Raw genomic sequence first — 17,418 nt, forward strand, 5'->3', positions numbered from 1 at the left:
AGTGACAAGGCTGCTCAGCATAGGAAAGAGATTTTGCCTTTTATTTTCTGCAAAACTCTGTAAATAAAATACAAAATCAGACATGAAGGGGAGAGGCAGGGTGACCAGGGACTAGAAGGGGATCCCAGACACCAGTGTGGTGAGGGAAGCCTGATGGAGGCTGGGGAGGCACTTGACTGCAGGTGGCGGTCTCTGCTGGGGGTAGCAGAAGAATATATTAAAGAGATTTATATTTATAGGAATCTGTAGGATGGGAGGGAACCCTGGAACCTGGGTCCTGACACCCAGCCTACCCCTGCCAATGTCAGTTGGGCCCATCAGGTTAGGGGCTCCCAGGGCAGGGCCAGCCCTGAAAGGTGGTAGGAGGGAATAGGCAGTAACTCCTGAGCCCCCTGTGCTCCTGGGACAGAGAGCAGAGAGGGAGCTCAGAATGCAGTGCTGGCCATGCTTCCTGGCCCAAAGATCCGGGGCAGAGCTTCCAGAGACTCTTCCAGCCGTCGGTGAGCTGACTGCCCATCCTCCCCTAGAGAAGGGCACAGTGGGTCAGGGCCAAGCAGTGGCCCCTTGCCCAGCAGCTCTGCCCCTTCCAGGTTTGCCTTCCCCATCTTCCCCCACCTCCTGGACTCCATGAAGAGTAGCAGCTCAGAACTGTGACACACTCACCGCATTGCAGGAGACTCTGCCGAGCAGCTTCCCTCACAGCCTCCTTGTCTGTTTGGCACAGGTACACCAGTGGTTCAATGCCCTCTGGAGCCTGGTTGGAGAAAGGGCAAAGTGTGGGAAGAGCTGAAACATTTGTGGGAATGGGACCCAGCTAGGAGAAAGCACTGGGGACAAAGAGGGTCAGTGGTGAGTAAGCATTCCAAAACAGTTGGGATCCAAGCCATGGGGAAAGGACAAAGGGTGGGCCAGTGGAATGGTCACAGACTAGTAGAGTGGTCAGTGCAGTGCAGGGACTTTGGAGGGCAGGGCAGGAAGCCTGGAGGGACATTACCTTGAGACAGCCCAGAGCCACGCACCCTGCCACCCGTGTCTGTATATCCTCATCCTCAAGTTGTTCCAGAAAACAAAGCAGGGCCTGGAGGAGAGGGAGAGAAGGCGGAATGAGCCACTGTGCCCACTGTGTTAAGCCCAGGCCCTTTGGTCTGTCCCTGACCTTCTTCCGGAAGTCCGAGCCCAGGGCTAAACTCCGAAGCTGGGTGCTGACAGCAGCCATCACTTTGCTGTTACCATGAATGAGAAGGGAGCTAAGGGCCCGGAGTCCATCCCGGTGGAGCCGCCCCTCGGGGGCCAGTCTCAGGGCCCGGAGCACCACGGCCTGGTCATCTGAATTCAAGTTCTTCACAAGCAACACTAAGAGAAAGGTGGGGGGGCAGGGAGAGGTGGACTAGAATGATGTTGACAAAAGGGGGTCTGTTCCCTGCCCCCCACCCCATCACAGCTGTGAAGGGAAGAGAGGACCCTACCAGTACAGGCACAGCCACCAATAACTACAGTGATACAACAGGGACACTGTGTGTGTGTGTGTGTGTGTGTGTGTGTACACGCACATGCACTCACGCACTTTCTCAATCTGTGAGTCCAAGGAATGACTACTCACCCTCTTCAGCTGTTTCTGTGACATAAGCCTCCATGGAGGGACTATTCAAGGCCTCGATGTGGCTCCAGAACTGGAAGATTGTGAGCTGTTCCCCAGGCCCCGATCGAGGCCTCCTGGGCAGCCTCTGTCCCATGGCATCCTCTAGGAGCTTAACACACACTGGGAAAGGAGATATGGGTGGTGGGTGTGCTCATGAGGGATGTCATGGGAGACTCTGCATGTGGCTCTCCAGCCCCCGTGAGTGCCTGGGGGCAGGTCGGCCTCGTCTGCCTGCTGCACATCGCGGAGCACATCTCTGCCAGGAAATCTTTCCTGATCAGACCTATCACAGAGCACTTGATCCCTTCTCTGAACTGTGATAGCACTTGCTCTCTCTACCCCTCATCTGAATGTGTAAGCTGCTGTTAACAGCGCAAGAACGCTGAGATTTGTAGGCAAGAAACTTGGGCTGAGTCTGAGATTTGTTACCCACTACCCAGGTCAACTTGGCAAGTCATGAGGCCTCTCGAGGCCTGAGTCTGATCCCCTAATAAAACAGGGAAACTGGCCAAGGCAGCCTCTTCTGTTCCTTCCAGTTCCAGCTCTTTTCCCCTGATCTGCTAGGCTGGCTCCACCTGTACTCTGAGGTCAGGCAGTCTGCCATACATTTTTTGTGTGTCTCAGTTTATCCTTCACCTTTAACACAGTACACACTAAGTCAATATTTATGAGTTGGTTGTGAGAGGGTTTGACCAGTACTTGGGGAGAGAGGGATTCTCACTCACCAGCCTCAGCCAGGCCTGGCTGGCGCAGTGAGAGGCGGGCTCCATACTGGCTGCAGAAGGTGAAGAGGATGCGCTCCACGGGACAAACCAAGAGATTGCCTCCCTCAGTGCACAGGTTCCAGAAGGGCAGGAAGCCCGGCCGGGGAACAGAGAACTGCAGCACTGAGAGGGCAGGGGGTTTGGAGGGGAGCAGTCAGTGGGATGAGGAGAGCCAACAAGGGGCAGCAGTGGGCGGGTCAATGGAGGGCTTGTTGGACTGGGTGGAGGGGGGGAGGTCTCTAGGGGGAGGGGAGGGCAGAAAGGCAGAATTCTGGAGAAAAAGGATGGAGGCAGATTTCCTAGTTTTGTTCCAGGGTAGAAGGAAGTGGGTGCCTTTACCTTCCTGAGCAGAGGTGGCCTTGCCCACTTGCCCCCCACAAAGTTGGCACACCACCTCCAGCACCAGGGCCTCCCGAAGCAGCCGCTCCAATGCTGATGCTTCCTGGCATCGTAGGGGCCCAAAGGTGCCTAGTTTCTGAAGAGCAGAGACCAGCCAGGGCCACCTCAGACACAGGGAGTAGGAGGGGTTCTATTTAGCCCCTGTTCAGGGTTGGGGATGGTGGGTAGGACATGGGGCCTAGAAATATAGTGTGGAGCCCAGGGATTGCAACTCCTAGCATGCAAAGGGCAGGTGTGTTCATGTGAGGTTACAAGCGTGCAGTGGGACAGTGGAGACTGAAGGTCCTAGCATGCTAGACTCTTGGGGTCAGTAAGAGGTTAATGTATTGGGGGGAGGGCTGTTGGCCTCACCAGCAAGAGGTGGCCACAGTGCTGTAGGTGCAAAACCAGGGCTGTGTCCAGGGCAGGGCAGCCAGTGCTGAGGGGGCCAGGCGTAGAGGAGTCCAGGGCATCCTCAGACACACTGCTAACCCCAGCCTCAGACTCAGGCCCTGGGCTGCTCAACGTCCTGTAGGAGAGACCTGAGTAGTGAGCACCTGCTGTCCAGACCATCAGAGGCAGAGTATCACCATCATGGTGCCCAGTGTACGTTTATTGAGATGCAGACCCATCCTCAGCCCCCTCTCCCACCTCTAGTTATAGACAGGTTGGATGGATGGGGGAGGACAACAAATGGATGGACAGATGACTTCACATACACATACATGGCTCTGATAACTGGCCTTCCTGGATGTGGGGCCTTTGAGCTGGGGCCAAAGTGGCTTATAGTGATGGGAGTGTATTTGAGTGGGTGAGATGGGTCTCAGGGAGGGCAGAGAAGAAACCTAGGTAGAGGGGCAGCAGACTGGCGCTGGCATTTTGAGTGTTGGGAAGAGAGGTCACCAGGTTGCAGATGGGAAGGCCATTGATGAAGTGACCGGACAGAGCCCCAAAGGAAGGAATAGGGGCTCTGGTGGGAGGACAGAGGTGCTGAGGCCTTGGACTGGAGCAGTGGCGAGGGGAGGAGGGACAAAGCTTGGTCATGGAGGCGGACAGTACGAAAGCTGCTCCGAGGGAGTTCGTCAAGGGACCAGAGTCTCCGCCTATGCTGGGCAGAGCATGTGAGGGCCGAAGGGGAATGATGATGATGAGGCTGGTTTCTAGCCATGCATGAGTGAGGAGACGATGGGGGGGCATATCCAGAAAGCAGGTCCAAAATGAGACTGAGGGAGAGAGGCAGAACTAGAGGTAAAGAGAATGGGGGTGCTGGGAGGGGGTGTTCTGAAGATTAAGGAGGAAGGCACTTGAAGGCGGGGGTGGGGGGAGAGTGACACAGAGCCCCAGGAAGGGGGCACCGGGGGCAGATGGAGACACAGAGAGGGGAGAGCTGGAGGTGAAGGTCAGATACAGGTCCCCTTCCCACTGAATCCTAAATGTCCCCCCCTCAGCTCCCCTCCACTTTTACTCTTTTGTTTTCTTGATCTCACTCAATGGTCCCTCCCTCACCTGTACCCCAGCCCCTTCTTCACCTGTCCTCAGGCCCCTCATCCTCGTCTTCATCATCATTGAGGAAGCTAAAACTCTCCAGTGCGTGCTCCACAGTTAGGCTGAGGCTGGATGCCCGGCTTCGGGACATGCCTTGTCTCTGCTGCAGACACAGTAGAGAAGGGGGTGATGGATCATTTCTTCCTCCTTTCCCCCCTCCCTCTCCTCGCCATGGCCACTCCCCCTCACCATAAGTAGGCTCTCAAGCCGAGTCACCTCCTGCTCTAGTCCTTGTAGCTCTGGAAACTGGCCCCTATAATCATCCAGGGCAGAGCTCAAGGCCCCCAGGGCTTCTTCCAGCCCTGTGTCCCTCGGCCCTGCTCCCTGCTCCAGCAGCCCCTTCTGGGGAGGAACTTTGGCCTCCGTTAGGGGAATATCAGCTGCCTCCTGGACTGGAACCTGAGGCACTACAGGGGACCTGGGGGAATTGTCTGGGAGGGGTGACTGTGTGGGATCTGTGTGTGACAAGGCAGGGTATGAATGGGGGTAAGATGTCTCTGAGTGTGGGGGTGCAGGGTCTGAGTGCAACAGGTTTGGGGCTGGGGAAGGAGAAACCTGGTTTATGTGTTCAGGGCTGGTAATTGGGAAGATGGGGGCAAGGTCTGAGTGTGAGGGTGAAGAGTCTGGATGGACAGAGCCATGGGCAGAGTGCAAGGGGTCAGGCTCTGGATGGGAGTGGATGGAGTCTGGGCAAGGAGAGATGGGATTTGGGTAGGAGGGGATGGAGTCTGGATGGGGAAAATCAGAGTCAGATGGTCTTGGGTGTAAGGGAAAGGAGTTCAGATTTAAAGTGACTGGTTCTGAGGGTAAGGGGGTAAGGCTTTCATGCAGAGTGGTTGCGTCTAAACAAGAGAGGGTAGGGCTTGGGTTTAAGGGGTCTGGTTGTGCTTCTGGGGCAGGGAGTGGGGTAGGGTCAGTAGAGTCTGGGTGTACAGAGGTGGTGAGGCCCTGAGCACGGCTCTCTGAGGCCACAGATTCAATGGCAGCCTCTGCCAATGCGGCATCCACACTCGCCTCGCTGATATGGCTCAGAGTTCGGCTGTAGGGGATGTGCCCATTGGCCAAGACTGGGGGTTTGGTCCCCTCCTCCTCCAGGGCCTCCCCTGAGGGATAGGGGACCTCTGGACGAGAAAAGGCAATGTGGATTGGAGGAGCCTCGGGCTGTTGTACGAGGGGCCGAGAGGGTGGGGTGAGACGGGCAGCCCCTGAGAGCTGGGGGCTGGAGGAATCATCTGAAGACTCTGAGGACAGGGACCAAGCTGTTCCATTCTCTAGCTCATCCTGACGACGGAGCATGTTCTGGCAAGGAGAAGTGAGAGAGAGAGGTGTATAAGGAAGAGATGAGACAGGACCCAGTCAGAGCTCCCAGTCCATCCATGGAGCTTCACTCCATTCCTTCCAATCAGACTATTGCCTAGGGCTGGGTCAGAGGAGAAATAAGGGCAAGACTCTTGGGGTCTTGAGGTGATATCCCCGCCAAAGACAGTTACATGGACAGCCCAGTTTGAGGAACTGAGCAGCCTTGCACAATGGGTAGACTTGGGAAGGAGTTGGTAGGGTGGCCCTCACATGGAAGGCCTAATCCCTCAAGGAGGGGAGGTTAAGGAACACTCACATAGAAGGCCTGTTCCCGCAGTGAAGGGGTATCTGGAGGACTCTGACTGTAGGTGGAAAAGCGCTTGCTGACAGTGGAGGTCTTGGTGACGGTGGAAGCCGCTGAAGGTTGGTCATCCTTGTCAAAGGGGCTGAAGGGAAAGTCAGGGCGTTGCTTAGAGACAGGAACAACTGTCCTCACCCCCATCTGACAGAGGCTCCTTCTCTTCCTGTATATGGCAGCCCCCTCCCAGGCACTCACCTCCAAGTGACCTCAAGGCTAAGCTTGATGGTGCCCAGGTCATTAATATCCACAGCCACAACTTGAGGAAGAGCAGCAAACAGGTCTTTGGTCTCACAAGAGACACTGCCCACAACCACGTGGTTTGCCAAGCTCTTGAGTTCTGTGACCTGTAGGGCAGGCCAGGGGGACAGTGAGCCAGCAGCAGTGGGGAGAGCCCACTGGGTAGACACAAGCTCAGGAGAGCTTGTGTCTACCCAGAAGGACTGTGGTTGAGGATGGAGAGGACTGGGGTACTGGGGAGAAGGGAACTGTAGTCACCTTGATGGAAAGGAATTCTGTGAGCAGTGGTAGGAAGACCATGTCTTCACTGTCCCAAACCTGCTTCCCACTGCTTTCAATGCGTCCTCGTAGCTTCCAGCGCTGACGTCCATATTTCATATAGATCTGAGGAGGAGGGACAATGAGCAACTCCATCCTCAACCCACTGCCTGAGAAGTGATAGCGACTACCAGAGATAAGGATGACAACCTGTAAATCACTCCCCCTGAGAGACAGAGATAATCTGTAGCTAGAAACAACTTCCTCCCTAATACCTTCCTCCCCATTCACTGTTTCCACAGTACCTCATATTGGTCTCCAACACACAGCCGGGCAAAACCAGCTAGTCCTGAAAAGAGAATGAGAGAGAGAGGGCAAGAGAGAGAGTCTGAGAGCTTTCAAGTTTCCCTCCCTCTTCTGGGGCTCCCTATGTCCCCCTGATATCTTTTCCCTAAGCTAGGATGTAACCTTCCCCACCATTTATACACACCTTTCATTTTGAGGTGGAATTCACCTAACTGTCCTTCAAGTTCACTTTCCAGCAAACACATGCTCTGGGAACAGGAAAGGAGAGAGAATCAAGAAGCATGATCGCCTCCCAGACCCCTCCAAAAAGTCTTACAAAGAAGCCTCGCCCCACTCCCCTTCTTTGTTCTCCAGTTGCCAATCAACCTTCTCACCTCAGTGTATTCTCGGTGCCCACGAGTAGCCTCAGCCAGGCTGTCCCTAGCCTCACGACTCCCAGGAGTCCCTGAAGTATAAGCCCGAACCATGTTGTGCGCTCCATCCCGTAACCGCCGCTGAATGCAATACCCATCATACAGCTCATCAATCTGTAGGAGACCAAGAAGGGATCAGAAGAGGGTGGAGATGAGTGAGAAGCATCTAAACAGGCAGCCCTAGAGGACTGAGCAGCCTCACCATCATTGGTTCTGTAATCTGGGAACCTCCAAAAGCCACCCCTTCCACCCCAAGGAGAAAGGCACCAGCCCTGGCATCTTCACTCAATATCTCAATCTTTCCCTTGCTTCCCTCTCCCAATCCCCTTCATGGTTCTGTGTTGCTCTACCACCACTTTTACCTTGCTGACATGGAACTCCAGGCGCCGGAGGAAACGCTCAATAGATTTCACTTGCTGAGGAAATAAGGTTTTGATGAGAAAAGGGCTGATTAGGCTGGGGGAAGTGGGGATGGGAGGAAGGGGCTGCTTCTTTCTGCTCCCTCTCCCCAGCCCTCTGACCTCTCACACCCTGATTTACTTATCCTCTTGGTCAAGCCTCCAACTTCTGTCTTAGATTCACTTACCTTGTCCAACTCGTAGAGAAAGCCCTATATGGGGGAAAAAATTAAGACAAGATGAGAAGCATAAGAGATGGGGGTCCTGGGTAGCAGGGGTGTATAGCACTGGGAATGAAGGACTTATTACCCTACTGTTCCATGCATGTGAGGAGAGAAATGATGAAAGGGAATGGAGAGGGGGATAGAAACCTACTGGACTTAAGTGGATATGTGAAGGACTCCCTCTTCCTGGAAATGGCTGTGAGAAGAGGAAGGGCAAAGGGAAGGGGCAGGGATATGCTGGAGCCACCTTCAGCCCCCTAGCTATAACCTGTTGTTAATGTTCTGTGTGAGCATTTACTCCTCAGAAATATGGGCATGCTGCACATCAGGGTAGGATATATTGTTCTGTTGATTGTCTAGACTTGAAGAAGTGATGGAGAAAAATTTTAATAATGCAGATTAAATTTAAAAGTATGTCTGTTTATATTTCCACTCCCTCTCCCAAGTCCCCTAACTAGTTGCTAAACATTTACTAAAACACTGCTGGCTAAGCTCTTTCTTATCCTGTCATTCTTTATTCCCTAACCCATATTCAAGATTGAGAGGGGCTCTGAGAGTTAGGGATGTTGTGAAATGACCCTATGTGAGTTTTTCTTTTAAATTAACATTCTGTTCTGTGTAATTTACACTAGAGAGGCCCCTTTTACCGTTCTGTAAGACCTGTGATCGATGTAGGATTGGGGAGATGGGGAATGGCATGCTTTAGGAACACCTGGCTACTTCCAGAGTCAAGAAGTGCTCTAGGAAGAGAAGGGACTGAGAGAGGGTCGAGAAGAGAGCCAGAGATGGGCCAAGATGGAAAAAATAGTACTGAAGTTGAAGAGACAGTCCTGAGGCTGGAAGGTGAAACTTTGCTAAGAGTACATATTTGATCTGCTCTGTGGGACAAGAATAACGCTGGTGGCTCCGGATGGGTTTGCAAAGCCAATCCTTGGATTCAAACCACATCAGCTGCAAGGAACCTGAAAGCCCATGAGTCCTGGTCCCTAATCTTATAGAGTAGCAAACAGGACCAGAACGAAGCATCTTCCAAGAATTTCCACGGAGTCAGTGGCAAAGCCAAGCCCAGCATCCAGGTCTCCTGATTCTTAGTCCAAGACCCTTTCTACTATTCCAAACTCTTTTTTTACAACCTTGGGTACTTTGTACCTTTTAGTTTTCCTTGATTAAATCCTTTCCTTTAATCTACAGCTATAGTAGGAGAATCTATGGGTACCTTGGTGAAGAAGATAGGGGAAAAACCAAATAGATTAGATGAGGGAATAAGTCCTGGATGAATTCAATTAAATTTCTTCAACTTTGATTAAGCAATAGATAGAGCACTGGGCCTGGAGTAAGGAAGACCTGGTGACCTTGGGCTAGTCACTGCACTCTATTTGCCTCCGTTTTCTCATCTGTAAAATGATCTGGAGAAGGAAATGGCAAACCACTCCAGTGTCTCTGACAAGAATACCCCAAATGGGGTTACAATAAGTAGGATATGACTAAATGACAATGTTCAAGGCACGGTGCTAGGATATTGGGAATATGAAACCAAAAATGACACGGCCCCAGACCTCAAGGAACATACATGAAATTAGGGGGATACAATATGTCAGTGTTGTTTAGGGAAGGAAAGAATACTAATAACTGGGGGCGAAGAAAGGTTGATTAACAGAGAAGTTGGTAGCAGTCCCTGAGTAAGGCCCTGAAGGAAAACAAAGGTTATGACAAGGGATGCAGAGGGAGGCTGAGCTTTCCAGGCTTGGGAGAAGGCCTGCAAGTATGAATGCATGGACATGGAATGCTGGATTTGGGGGAGAGTTAGTAGTCCCACTTGATTGGAATGCAGAGGGTGTGAATTGGAGTAATGTGAAATAAAACCCGACTCGATTGGAACTGATTGGGGAGGGCCTTGAAGTTAGATTGAGAATTCTGTATTTGATATGGCAATAGGAAGCCCCTGGAGGAAGTTCAAGGTCACTCCTGTGTTTAGGGAGGATTGTTTTGGCAGAAATGTGAAAGAGAAAGAGGAGAGGAAAGAGTCTGGATGCAGAGACCATTTAGAAGACTATTGCCAATAGTTCAAACTTCTGGAATCAGGAAAGAGTCCAAAAATGTCCTAGGTACATTATGGATCCCATGAGTGGCCTCTCAGGAGCTATCTTGGACAATGGCAGGGAGAGACACCTCCCACATGAGAGCAACCAGGAATCAGTCCAACTACATTCCAATACAGAGAAATTTACTCCCCCACCTCCCTGAGGATCTAGATCTCTTCCCCAGCTCATGCAAGTGGTTTAAAGGGAAGGATGGGTCCCAAATCACTCACCAGCCTAGAGTTTCTCTTAGATTCTCTGATCTGAACTTGAAGTTTCTCCTGTTCTAACTGATGCACCTCTAGGTAGGCCCTGGGGAGAAGTGTGAAAGTGTTTAGGATGGTGGTCTCACCAGTTCGTCCCAGGCAGATTCACACACAATCCTCAAGGAGGAAACCAAGACAACTCAGTCTGTCTGTAGTTGGCCTTCAGTCTTGGGGGTGACTAGCTGGGGATGTGTGATGGAGGTAAGGCATGGCTGGGAAATAGAGGGGGTAGGTAGGATTCTTGATATAAGAGTATATGTGTGGTATAACCTATATCAAATTGCTTATTGTCTCAGGGGGAGGAAGGAGGGAAAAAATCTGGAATTCAAACATTTTGTAAAAAATGAATGTTAAAAATTGTCATTATATGTAATTGGAAAAAATAAAATGCTACTAAAAAGAGTATATATGTGGGAAAAGGGGCTTGGGGACAAGTAGAGGGTTGGATGTAAAATTTCTGTGGATGGGGGGTTCCTATGAGGAGGTCCCCCAGGATTATGATGTGAGAGGGTCCCATAGGTCACTTGGGGACTGGCCTAGGAAGGAAGAGCATCCTTACGTTAGGCCCCTCTTCAGGGCTTCATACACTTGGTCCAGCCGCTCTGGTTGAGGCACCTTTGGTGGTGGATGTGCCATGGAGAACATCCTGGAGACTCGGACAATGGCAGGTGTTTTTCGGGGGGCGACAGGGGGGCTGAAGGCTGCTAGGCTCCTGCAAAGAGGAGGCAGCAGTAAAGAATGAAGACAGGAAGAGTCCTAACCGGCAAATTCACTGGCACCCATTACAGCCCCTCTCCATAGATCCCATCCTTATCAGCTGCCCACTCCAGACCTTCCCCACCCTCAGCCTTCCCCTCAGTACCTGCCCCCCCGGTCCTGGCCACTCAGGACACCTGCAAAGGACTGGCTCCTATTGATCCTGGCACTGAGAATTCGACGTTGGGGCCGAACAGACAAAGACATCATCGAATGAGTCCGAGAAGGGCTCCCTGATGAGAAGAGGAAGGAAATAAAGGGAGGAGTAGGTGGATGAATTCCCAAACCTTAGGGAGCAAAAGGCCAAGCTTGGAGTTCAGCAAAGACACCCTCCCAGGAGGGGGAATCCCAGAGTTTCTTCCAGCTCTTCCCTGAAGCCGGGGTCAGGGCAGAGATGCAAAACAAATGGCGCAGAGGGGTCTAGAACTGAAGCCAGGGGTCCAGACTCCCAACCCCCGACTGTCACAACTTGTACCACTTGGCTGAGCTCTAAAGGATGGAGTAAGAAGGGGGTCCTGCCCCCCTTCTAGCCAGTCCTTCTGTCTCTGTAACAACAGCCTTCCACCCCTCCCCCTTCACCATTGGATTACAGATGTAATCCGATCAGGGAAGATGAGGAGAGGGAGAGGTCCTCAGCTGGACCCCTAAATCCCAATCTGAGGGCGCCTTTCTTGCTTACTGCCCTGGGGCTAACTGTTCCAAACAGGGTAGTCCCTGGGGGAAAAGGGAGAGAAGACAGCCTCTCTGAGACGCCATCTCTCAGCAGGGATGTTCCCAGTCAAAACATGAGGTAATGACAGAAGCTTAGGACAGAGGTAATCACAGGGCCTGCAAGGCAGGTGGAGTGGGGACTCTGCTTGGCAGCTACCCAGTTCCCTTTCCTGCAGTACTTCCAACTTCCAAAATAACAATCCCGTCTCCTCAGAGCTTCCACCTTCTGCCTACAAAGCCTGGGGCAGAGAGCCTTCTTTGCCCTCAGGGGCCCAACTCCAATGATACCCAGGATCGGGGAGGGATTAGGAAGGGTGGCTGGGATAGGTAAAGACTCCAGGGGGTCAAGGTAGTGGAGGGGAGGAGGTGGAGAAAAACCTTGGCAAAAATGCATGGCAGAATCACAGCTTGCGGGGACCTGGGACTGACTCAGCCCTGGAGTTGGCCCTCCCTCCATTATCTCTGGGAGATTCCCTCCCTAAACTACCCCCCCCCCAACCCAACACACACACACGAACACAAACCAAGTCTAGTCCTGGGAGGGGGCAGGAAAGGGAAGGAACAGATTCTGAAGAATGGAAGGAAGCGAGTGTTTACCCCAGAGACACAAGTGGGCGGGACTGCCCCTTCTGGCCTCCTCAGCCCTCCATTTCCAGTCCCCCTCCCCTCACTGAAACTATTTCCCCTTCCCTAAGATCTGAAGGCTTGGAACGGGAGGGAAAAGTAAAGGGTCTGGACCATGGGTGCTGTGGCCTGGAGGATAACTTTGCCCTTAAGGATTCTGGGGGCTGGGGAGGGGGAGAGGGAAAGGGGGGCAAAAAGGCGGAGCTTCTCCGTCCCTCCCCACTAGAAGTGGGGGAAGGGAGGAGAGGCCCTGAGGTCAGAGTCCTTCCAACCTTAAAGGGCTATAGAAATGTAAGCTATTAATTATTATTAGTAATAATAATAATGATGACAGCCACGAGTCGGGACCAGGATGGAGCACAGGACAGAACACAAGGGCAGGGCAGGAGGTAGGAGGTAGCCAGACCCAAGAGGCGTTGAACCTGCTTCCCCGAAACCAGCCTGACCTCTCCCTGATCCCCGGCCACGGGTAGCACATACGCACCTACACAATCTGTCATTCTGCGCCTGCCCCCAAACTCCCTCTCCCGCCCCCAAAGCAGAGCCCAAAGGCTTGGGTTCCGGGGAGACTTTGGGGCAGCCTAGGAGCTGCCAGCAGGATCGAGAAATAAATGTGGCCACCCAAGGGGAGGCAAGGACTCTCCTCGACTACCTCTGTCCCCCTCCTTCTGGGCTCTGCCCTATCCCCTAAGTCAGTCTGGAGAAGTCCCGGGTTTTAAAGCCCAGAGCACAGCAGGGGATTCCCGGATGGGAGGCGGGGGGAGAAGGAGAGAAACGTTAGAAGGAGGGGTCTCGGGCTCTGGGGGTTATGACGGGAAAAGCCCCGCCCCTGCCGGTCTTTCTGAGTTCCACGAAGGGAAACCGAGTCACAGCTAGACTACCATCCTCTCTATATCCCTATTCTGTTCCCCCCCCGTCTTCCAGCCGTAGAAACCCAGAGCTGACCACCCCGCATCCCTGCCAGTCTTCCTCAAGAGGAGGTGGGGGAGGAGGGGAGACGGTTACCTCTCTTTCTCGAGTTCATGGTGGCTGGGGAGCGGCTCCTCTACACTGGACCTCGGCCCGGCCGGTGGAGCTGACCTGCTCGGGCCTAATAAGCCCCAGTGTCCTGGTCCAGCTTGGCTGGGCTCTGCTCGGGCTTCAGCAGCAGCTGGGGCTCAGGCTCACTCTCCAGCTCCTCCCCTCGGCCCTGGCCCGGTCCCCCCGCCCAGTTCCTGCTGTTCAGAGCCTGACTCAGAGTCCCTCCGGCAGGCAGGCAGGCGGAGGGGCACTGGGCCGGAACTGGGGTGGGCTCCTAAGACCCCAGGCTTCAATATTGACCCGGGGTAAGGGTGGGCCTCCTAAACTTCTCCCAGTCCCCTTCAGGGGGTCTTAGATTGGGTGAGCCAGCTAATGTAAGAAAAGGGAGTGGACACACACTCATCCCTGCCTCCCAGATCTTCCCCAGGGGACCAGGGCCCAGATTAGGGGTATGCAAGATTGGCGGCCACCTACTAGGCAACAAACTGGGGGCTCTGAGAGTACTACATTTTGCCATGCCTTTTTATGCTGCACATAGGGACATCCTGCCATAGTGGATAGCAATCAGGCCACAGAGGCAGGAACACCTGGATTCCAGTCCCACCTCCGGACCATATACAGGCTGTCTGACCTTAGGCTAACCTCTTACGCTCCAGGCAATTCTCTCAAGACAAACTAGTTGAGAGTTGGATGATTTGACTGGTGGAGGGAGTTTTCTCACTGAGCACTCTTTACACCAATTAATGAACAAATGGGGGTGGGGGGAGGGAGGGAGATTGCATATATATCTAATACTAGAAAATCGTTCCTAAACTGTTAACCTAACTAGCTGAGCCTCAGTTTCCTCATCTGTAAATTGAAGGGATGGATCACTAGATGATTCCTTTCAGCTCTGAGATTTTATGTCTATATTTTGTTCCTTATTTGTTATAACTTGTTACATGTCAGTGAAGGCTCAAAGCCTCCAGGAGAACAGTTACACCTTTCCCAGGCTGAAAATGCCTTGTTCAGGTTTGGTTGGGAATCATCCACTCCCACCCCCAAGCCTGGGACCTGAGGACTCCAGCTGGTTCCCAATAGGTGAGGAAATGGGAGAACAGGGGAGATTAAAAGAACTTCTCTGTAGCAAGTTTCAGAGGTGGGAACTGAAACTGAGTCTTTCCCATGGGCTTCTGACCTTCACCAGCCTGTTTCCCCTTCTGGAGGAGTGAGGCTGGAAGGTCCTTTGAGTCAAACCCTACTAGAGAGGCTCACTCCTCTGCCCCTTCCCCTTTTCTCTTTGTTATCCAGGGGAAATTGGGTTAAAATGAACAGCCACAGTGGTGTGGAAAGTCAGGATTCCTGGGTTGTGTTCCCAGCTCTGCCACTAACCAGCTGGGTGACTTTGAGCCTGTCACTTCCCTTGGCTAGCAAGGCCTCAGTCTTTTCTTATCTGTAAAACGAGAGGGTTAGATAAGGTGATCTCCAAGGTTCCTTTCAGCCCTAGCTTTCTATGATAAAGCAAAGAAGTCTTGGATGATGGGGGAAGGACCTCACCTAGGAGATTAGGAAGGATGGGGGCTTGAATGCTCCTCCCCAGGCTAGCTTCCTCTTAGTCATTGGAGGAGGCACTTTCTGAAGCAATCTCAACAATTTCCTAAAGGGTATGCCCCCTGTACAGAAGGAGAAACTGAGGCACTGGGAACTGAAAGCTAAGGCTAGACCTATAGAAACAGATGGGGTGAGGGGATGTGACTGGGGTGGGAGTGTGCAGAAAAGCCCAGGTTATCTACCCAAGTAAACACTAGGCTCAGGAAAGGGCAGCTAAGGTTCAAAACCTCTATTACGTGATCTTCTTGGGGTGGGCTTTGCTGGGCTGCTGGAACGATGGGACAAGGGGGAGGTAGGACCCTGGAGACTCAAGCAGAGGTGTCAGCAGAGAGTGTGTGTGTGTAGCATTGTCCATTGTACAGAGTTCTTTCTTTAGAAGGCTAGAAGTAGGTGAGATGGGTATAATTGGTATTATCCCTCCATAAAGAGGAAGTACTTGGCAGCCAGAAGGACCCAGTGATTGTGAAGGCTTATAGGGGGACATGCCATGGGAACTGTCTTCATATTCTTCAAGAACAAGCAAATAGAAAGAGGGATTAGGTCTGTGCTGCTTGGCCCCAGTGGGCAGAATTAGGAGCAGTGAGCAAAAGTTGAAGTGGTAGAGGAAACTTTGAAATTATTTAAACAGTGGGATTAACTGCTTCTAGAGAGAGCGGGCTCCTCCTCACTAAGGAGCTACAAGCTGTTGGATAGTCATGTGTCAGATATGGAGAATATTCTTACTCAGGGAGGGGGTGGGCTATTATTATTGGTCAGCTGGGGCTTAGCACAGTGTCTGGCTGCACATAGTAGGTGCTTAATAAATGTTTATGGATTGACCAAAGTGCCTGCTCCTGCTATGTGCCAGGTACTAAGCTAAGCACTAAGAGATACAAAGGAAAGCAAAGGGCAGTCTTTGATTTCAAGGAGCTCACAAGGTTCTTTCCAATTCTGGCAAAATTCTTTCTATGATTGCACAGCTAGGAAGTCTGGGAACTGGGATATGACCTCTAGTCTCATAGAAAAGGGGAAGGGAATAAGCATTTATATATAGTCCCTACTGCCTGGCTAACCTTAGCCTCACAACATCTCTTTGAGGTAGGTACTATTATCTCCATTTTATAGTTGAGAAAACTGAGGCAGACTGAAGTCAAATGACTTGCCCAGGGTCACACAGCTAGGAAATGTCTGAGACCAGATTTGAACTCACCTCTTCCTGATTCAATGGACCATATACCCTGCCACATAGACTGTTAGATTTGGCAGCGACTTTAGAGATAGGTTTAGTGGAAGGAATTTTCTGTTGGAATACATTAATCCAGGAGGTGGGGAACCTGTGACCAACCTAGAAGCCACATGTGGCCCACTAGGTCTTCAAGTGTGGCCCTTTGACTGAATTCAAGTACTGCACTTGAGGACCTAGAGGACCACAAGTGGCTCTGAGGCCCCAGGTTCCCCACCCCTGCTAATCTGTTACTTACTATCGTAGAATATAAAATAAACAGCAACCCCAATAAAAACCAGATAAAAGCAAGTCGCTTAGCCTCTCTGGACCTCAACTTACCCATTTATAAAATGGGGGAATTAGACTAAGTGACCTCTGATATACCACTCTTTAAATACCCCAGTTCATTTCTGCAGAGGATCAGAGATATGATATGATTTGTTTAATGTCTCATAACTAGTCAGGGGGCAAAACCAGGACTAGAACCCAAACCTCTTGTTGCCATGAATTGACCCCGATTCCCATTCCATGTCCAGGATCATCAGCCCCAGGCACTATTTCCATCCAAGCTATCCTTCAGACCCAAAGCCAAGTTAAGTGCCTGAGTCTGAGGTTGGATGGGGGTGGTGAGGGGCCAAGCTGGAGGAATGGGAGACTGGGTAAAAGTGAGATGGGTTATAATAAGGACTGTAGACCTTGATTTCATTGGTATTGGTCATTCTCAGATGAGAAAACTGATGACACAATGGGTAAAGTGTAGTTCCCTGGAGTCAGGAAGACCTGAGCTCAAATTTGACCTCAGATACTGCCTAGCTGAGTGACCCTGGGCAATTCATTTAACCTCGGTCTTCAAATTCCCTCAAATTTCAGTATCCTCAACTGTAAAAAGAGGCTAATAATAGCACCTATCTTCCAGGGTTGTTGTGAGATCTTAACTGTAACATTAAAGGAGATATTAACTGTAAAACTGCTTAGCACAGTACCTGGATCATAGCAAATGCTTAGTAAATATTTGTTCCCTTTCCCTTCCATCCATCTTAATAAGATACCCCTTCTTTGTAGCCCACAGAATCTGAAACCTAGAGTTACAGAAAGTTGCTTGGGGAAACAGAGAGTGATTTGCTCAGTCACCCAGACATTATGTATGTGTCAGAGGTTGGATTTGAAGAAGCACAGGCTGACTCAGAGACAGGCTCCCCTTCCATTATCACTTCCCAATGCCACAGGAAACAGATTAAAATGTAACTGGGAAAGAGGTAACAAAATCACTAAAAAGACAATAAAGCACAGACAATATCACATTTAGGGGGCAACTAGGTAGCTCAATGAATAGAGCACCGGCCCTGG

General features: G+C 51.6%; 1 protein-coding gene across 3 annotated transcripts; it reads right to left on the bottom strand.

Moving 5' to 3' along the window:
- Positions 1-14: 14 nt before the first annotated feature.
- On the bottom strand, positions 15-13,447 carry RIPOR1 (RHO family interacting cell polarization regulator 1). 3 transcript variants are annotated; one of them, XM_069085741.1, is made up of 22 exons: positions 13,263-13,447; positions 11,029-11,155; positions 10,726-10,878; positions 10,134-10,212; positions 7,787-7,810; positions 7,563-7,616; positions 7,162-7,314; positions 6,972-7,035; positions 6,787-6,830; positions 6,482-6,607; positions 6,182-6,330; positions 5,942-6,071; positions 4,516-5,625; positions 4,311-4,429; positions 3,154-3,310; positions 2,743-2,878; positions 2,365-2,526; positions 1,601-1,759; positions 1,157-1,353; positions 995-1,078; positions 664-754; positions 15-523 (listed from the first exon to the last, which is right to left on the bottom strand). In XM_069085741.1, exons 1-22 carry the CDS (start codon positions 13,279-13,281, stop codon positions 426-428), a joined length of 3,435 nt encoding a protein of 1,144 aa, XP_068941842.1. In that variant the 5' UTR covers positions 13,282-13,447; the 3' UTR covers positions 15-425. The 3 variants fall into 3 exon arrangements, with proteins under 3 accessions (XP_068941842.1, XP_068941843.1, XP_068941845.1); XM_069085742.1 differs by lacking the exons at positions 10,134-10,212; positions 11,029-11,155; positions 13,263-13,447 and having other exon boundaries at positions 10,726-10,860; XM_069085744.1 differs by lacking the exons at positions 15-523; positions 664-754; positions 995-1,078; ... (3 more) ...; positions 2,743-2,878; positions 3,154-3,310 and adding an exon at positions 3,357-4,004.
- Between the last annotated feature and the right edge of the window lie 3,971 nt (positions 13,448-17,418).

This window comes from Petaurus breviceps, unplaced genomic scaffold (assembly GCF_028583685.1).
Source record: "Petaurus breviceps papuanus isolate PSGF00001 unplaced genomic scaffold, PetGlider_PUasm1.0 176, whole genome shotgun sequence".
NCBI lineage: Eukaryota > Metazoa > Chordata > Mammalia > Diprotodontia > Petauridae > Petaurus > Petaurus breviceps.

Bases quoted from the DNA above. Each gene is read 5' to 3' on its own strand.
- RIPOR1 (XM_069085741.1), bottom strand. The intron at 6,831-6,971 runs GTGTGTATAAAT...TTCTCTTTTCAG, and splicing joins ATTCCACCTCAAAATGAAAG to GACTAGCTGGTTTTGCCCGG. The intron at 755-994 runs GTAATGTCCCTC...TTCTCCAACCAG, and splicing joins TGGCTCTGGGCTGTCTCAAG to GCTCCAGAGGGCATTGAACC.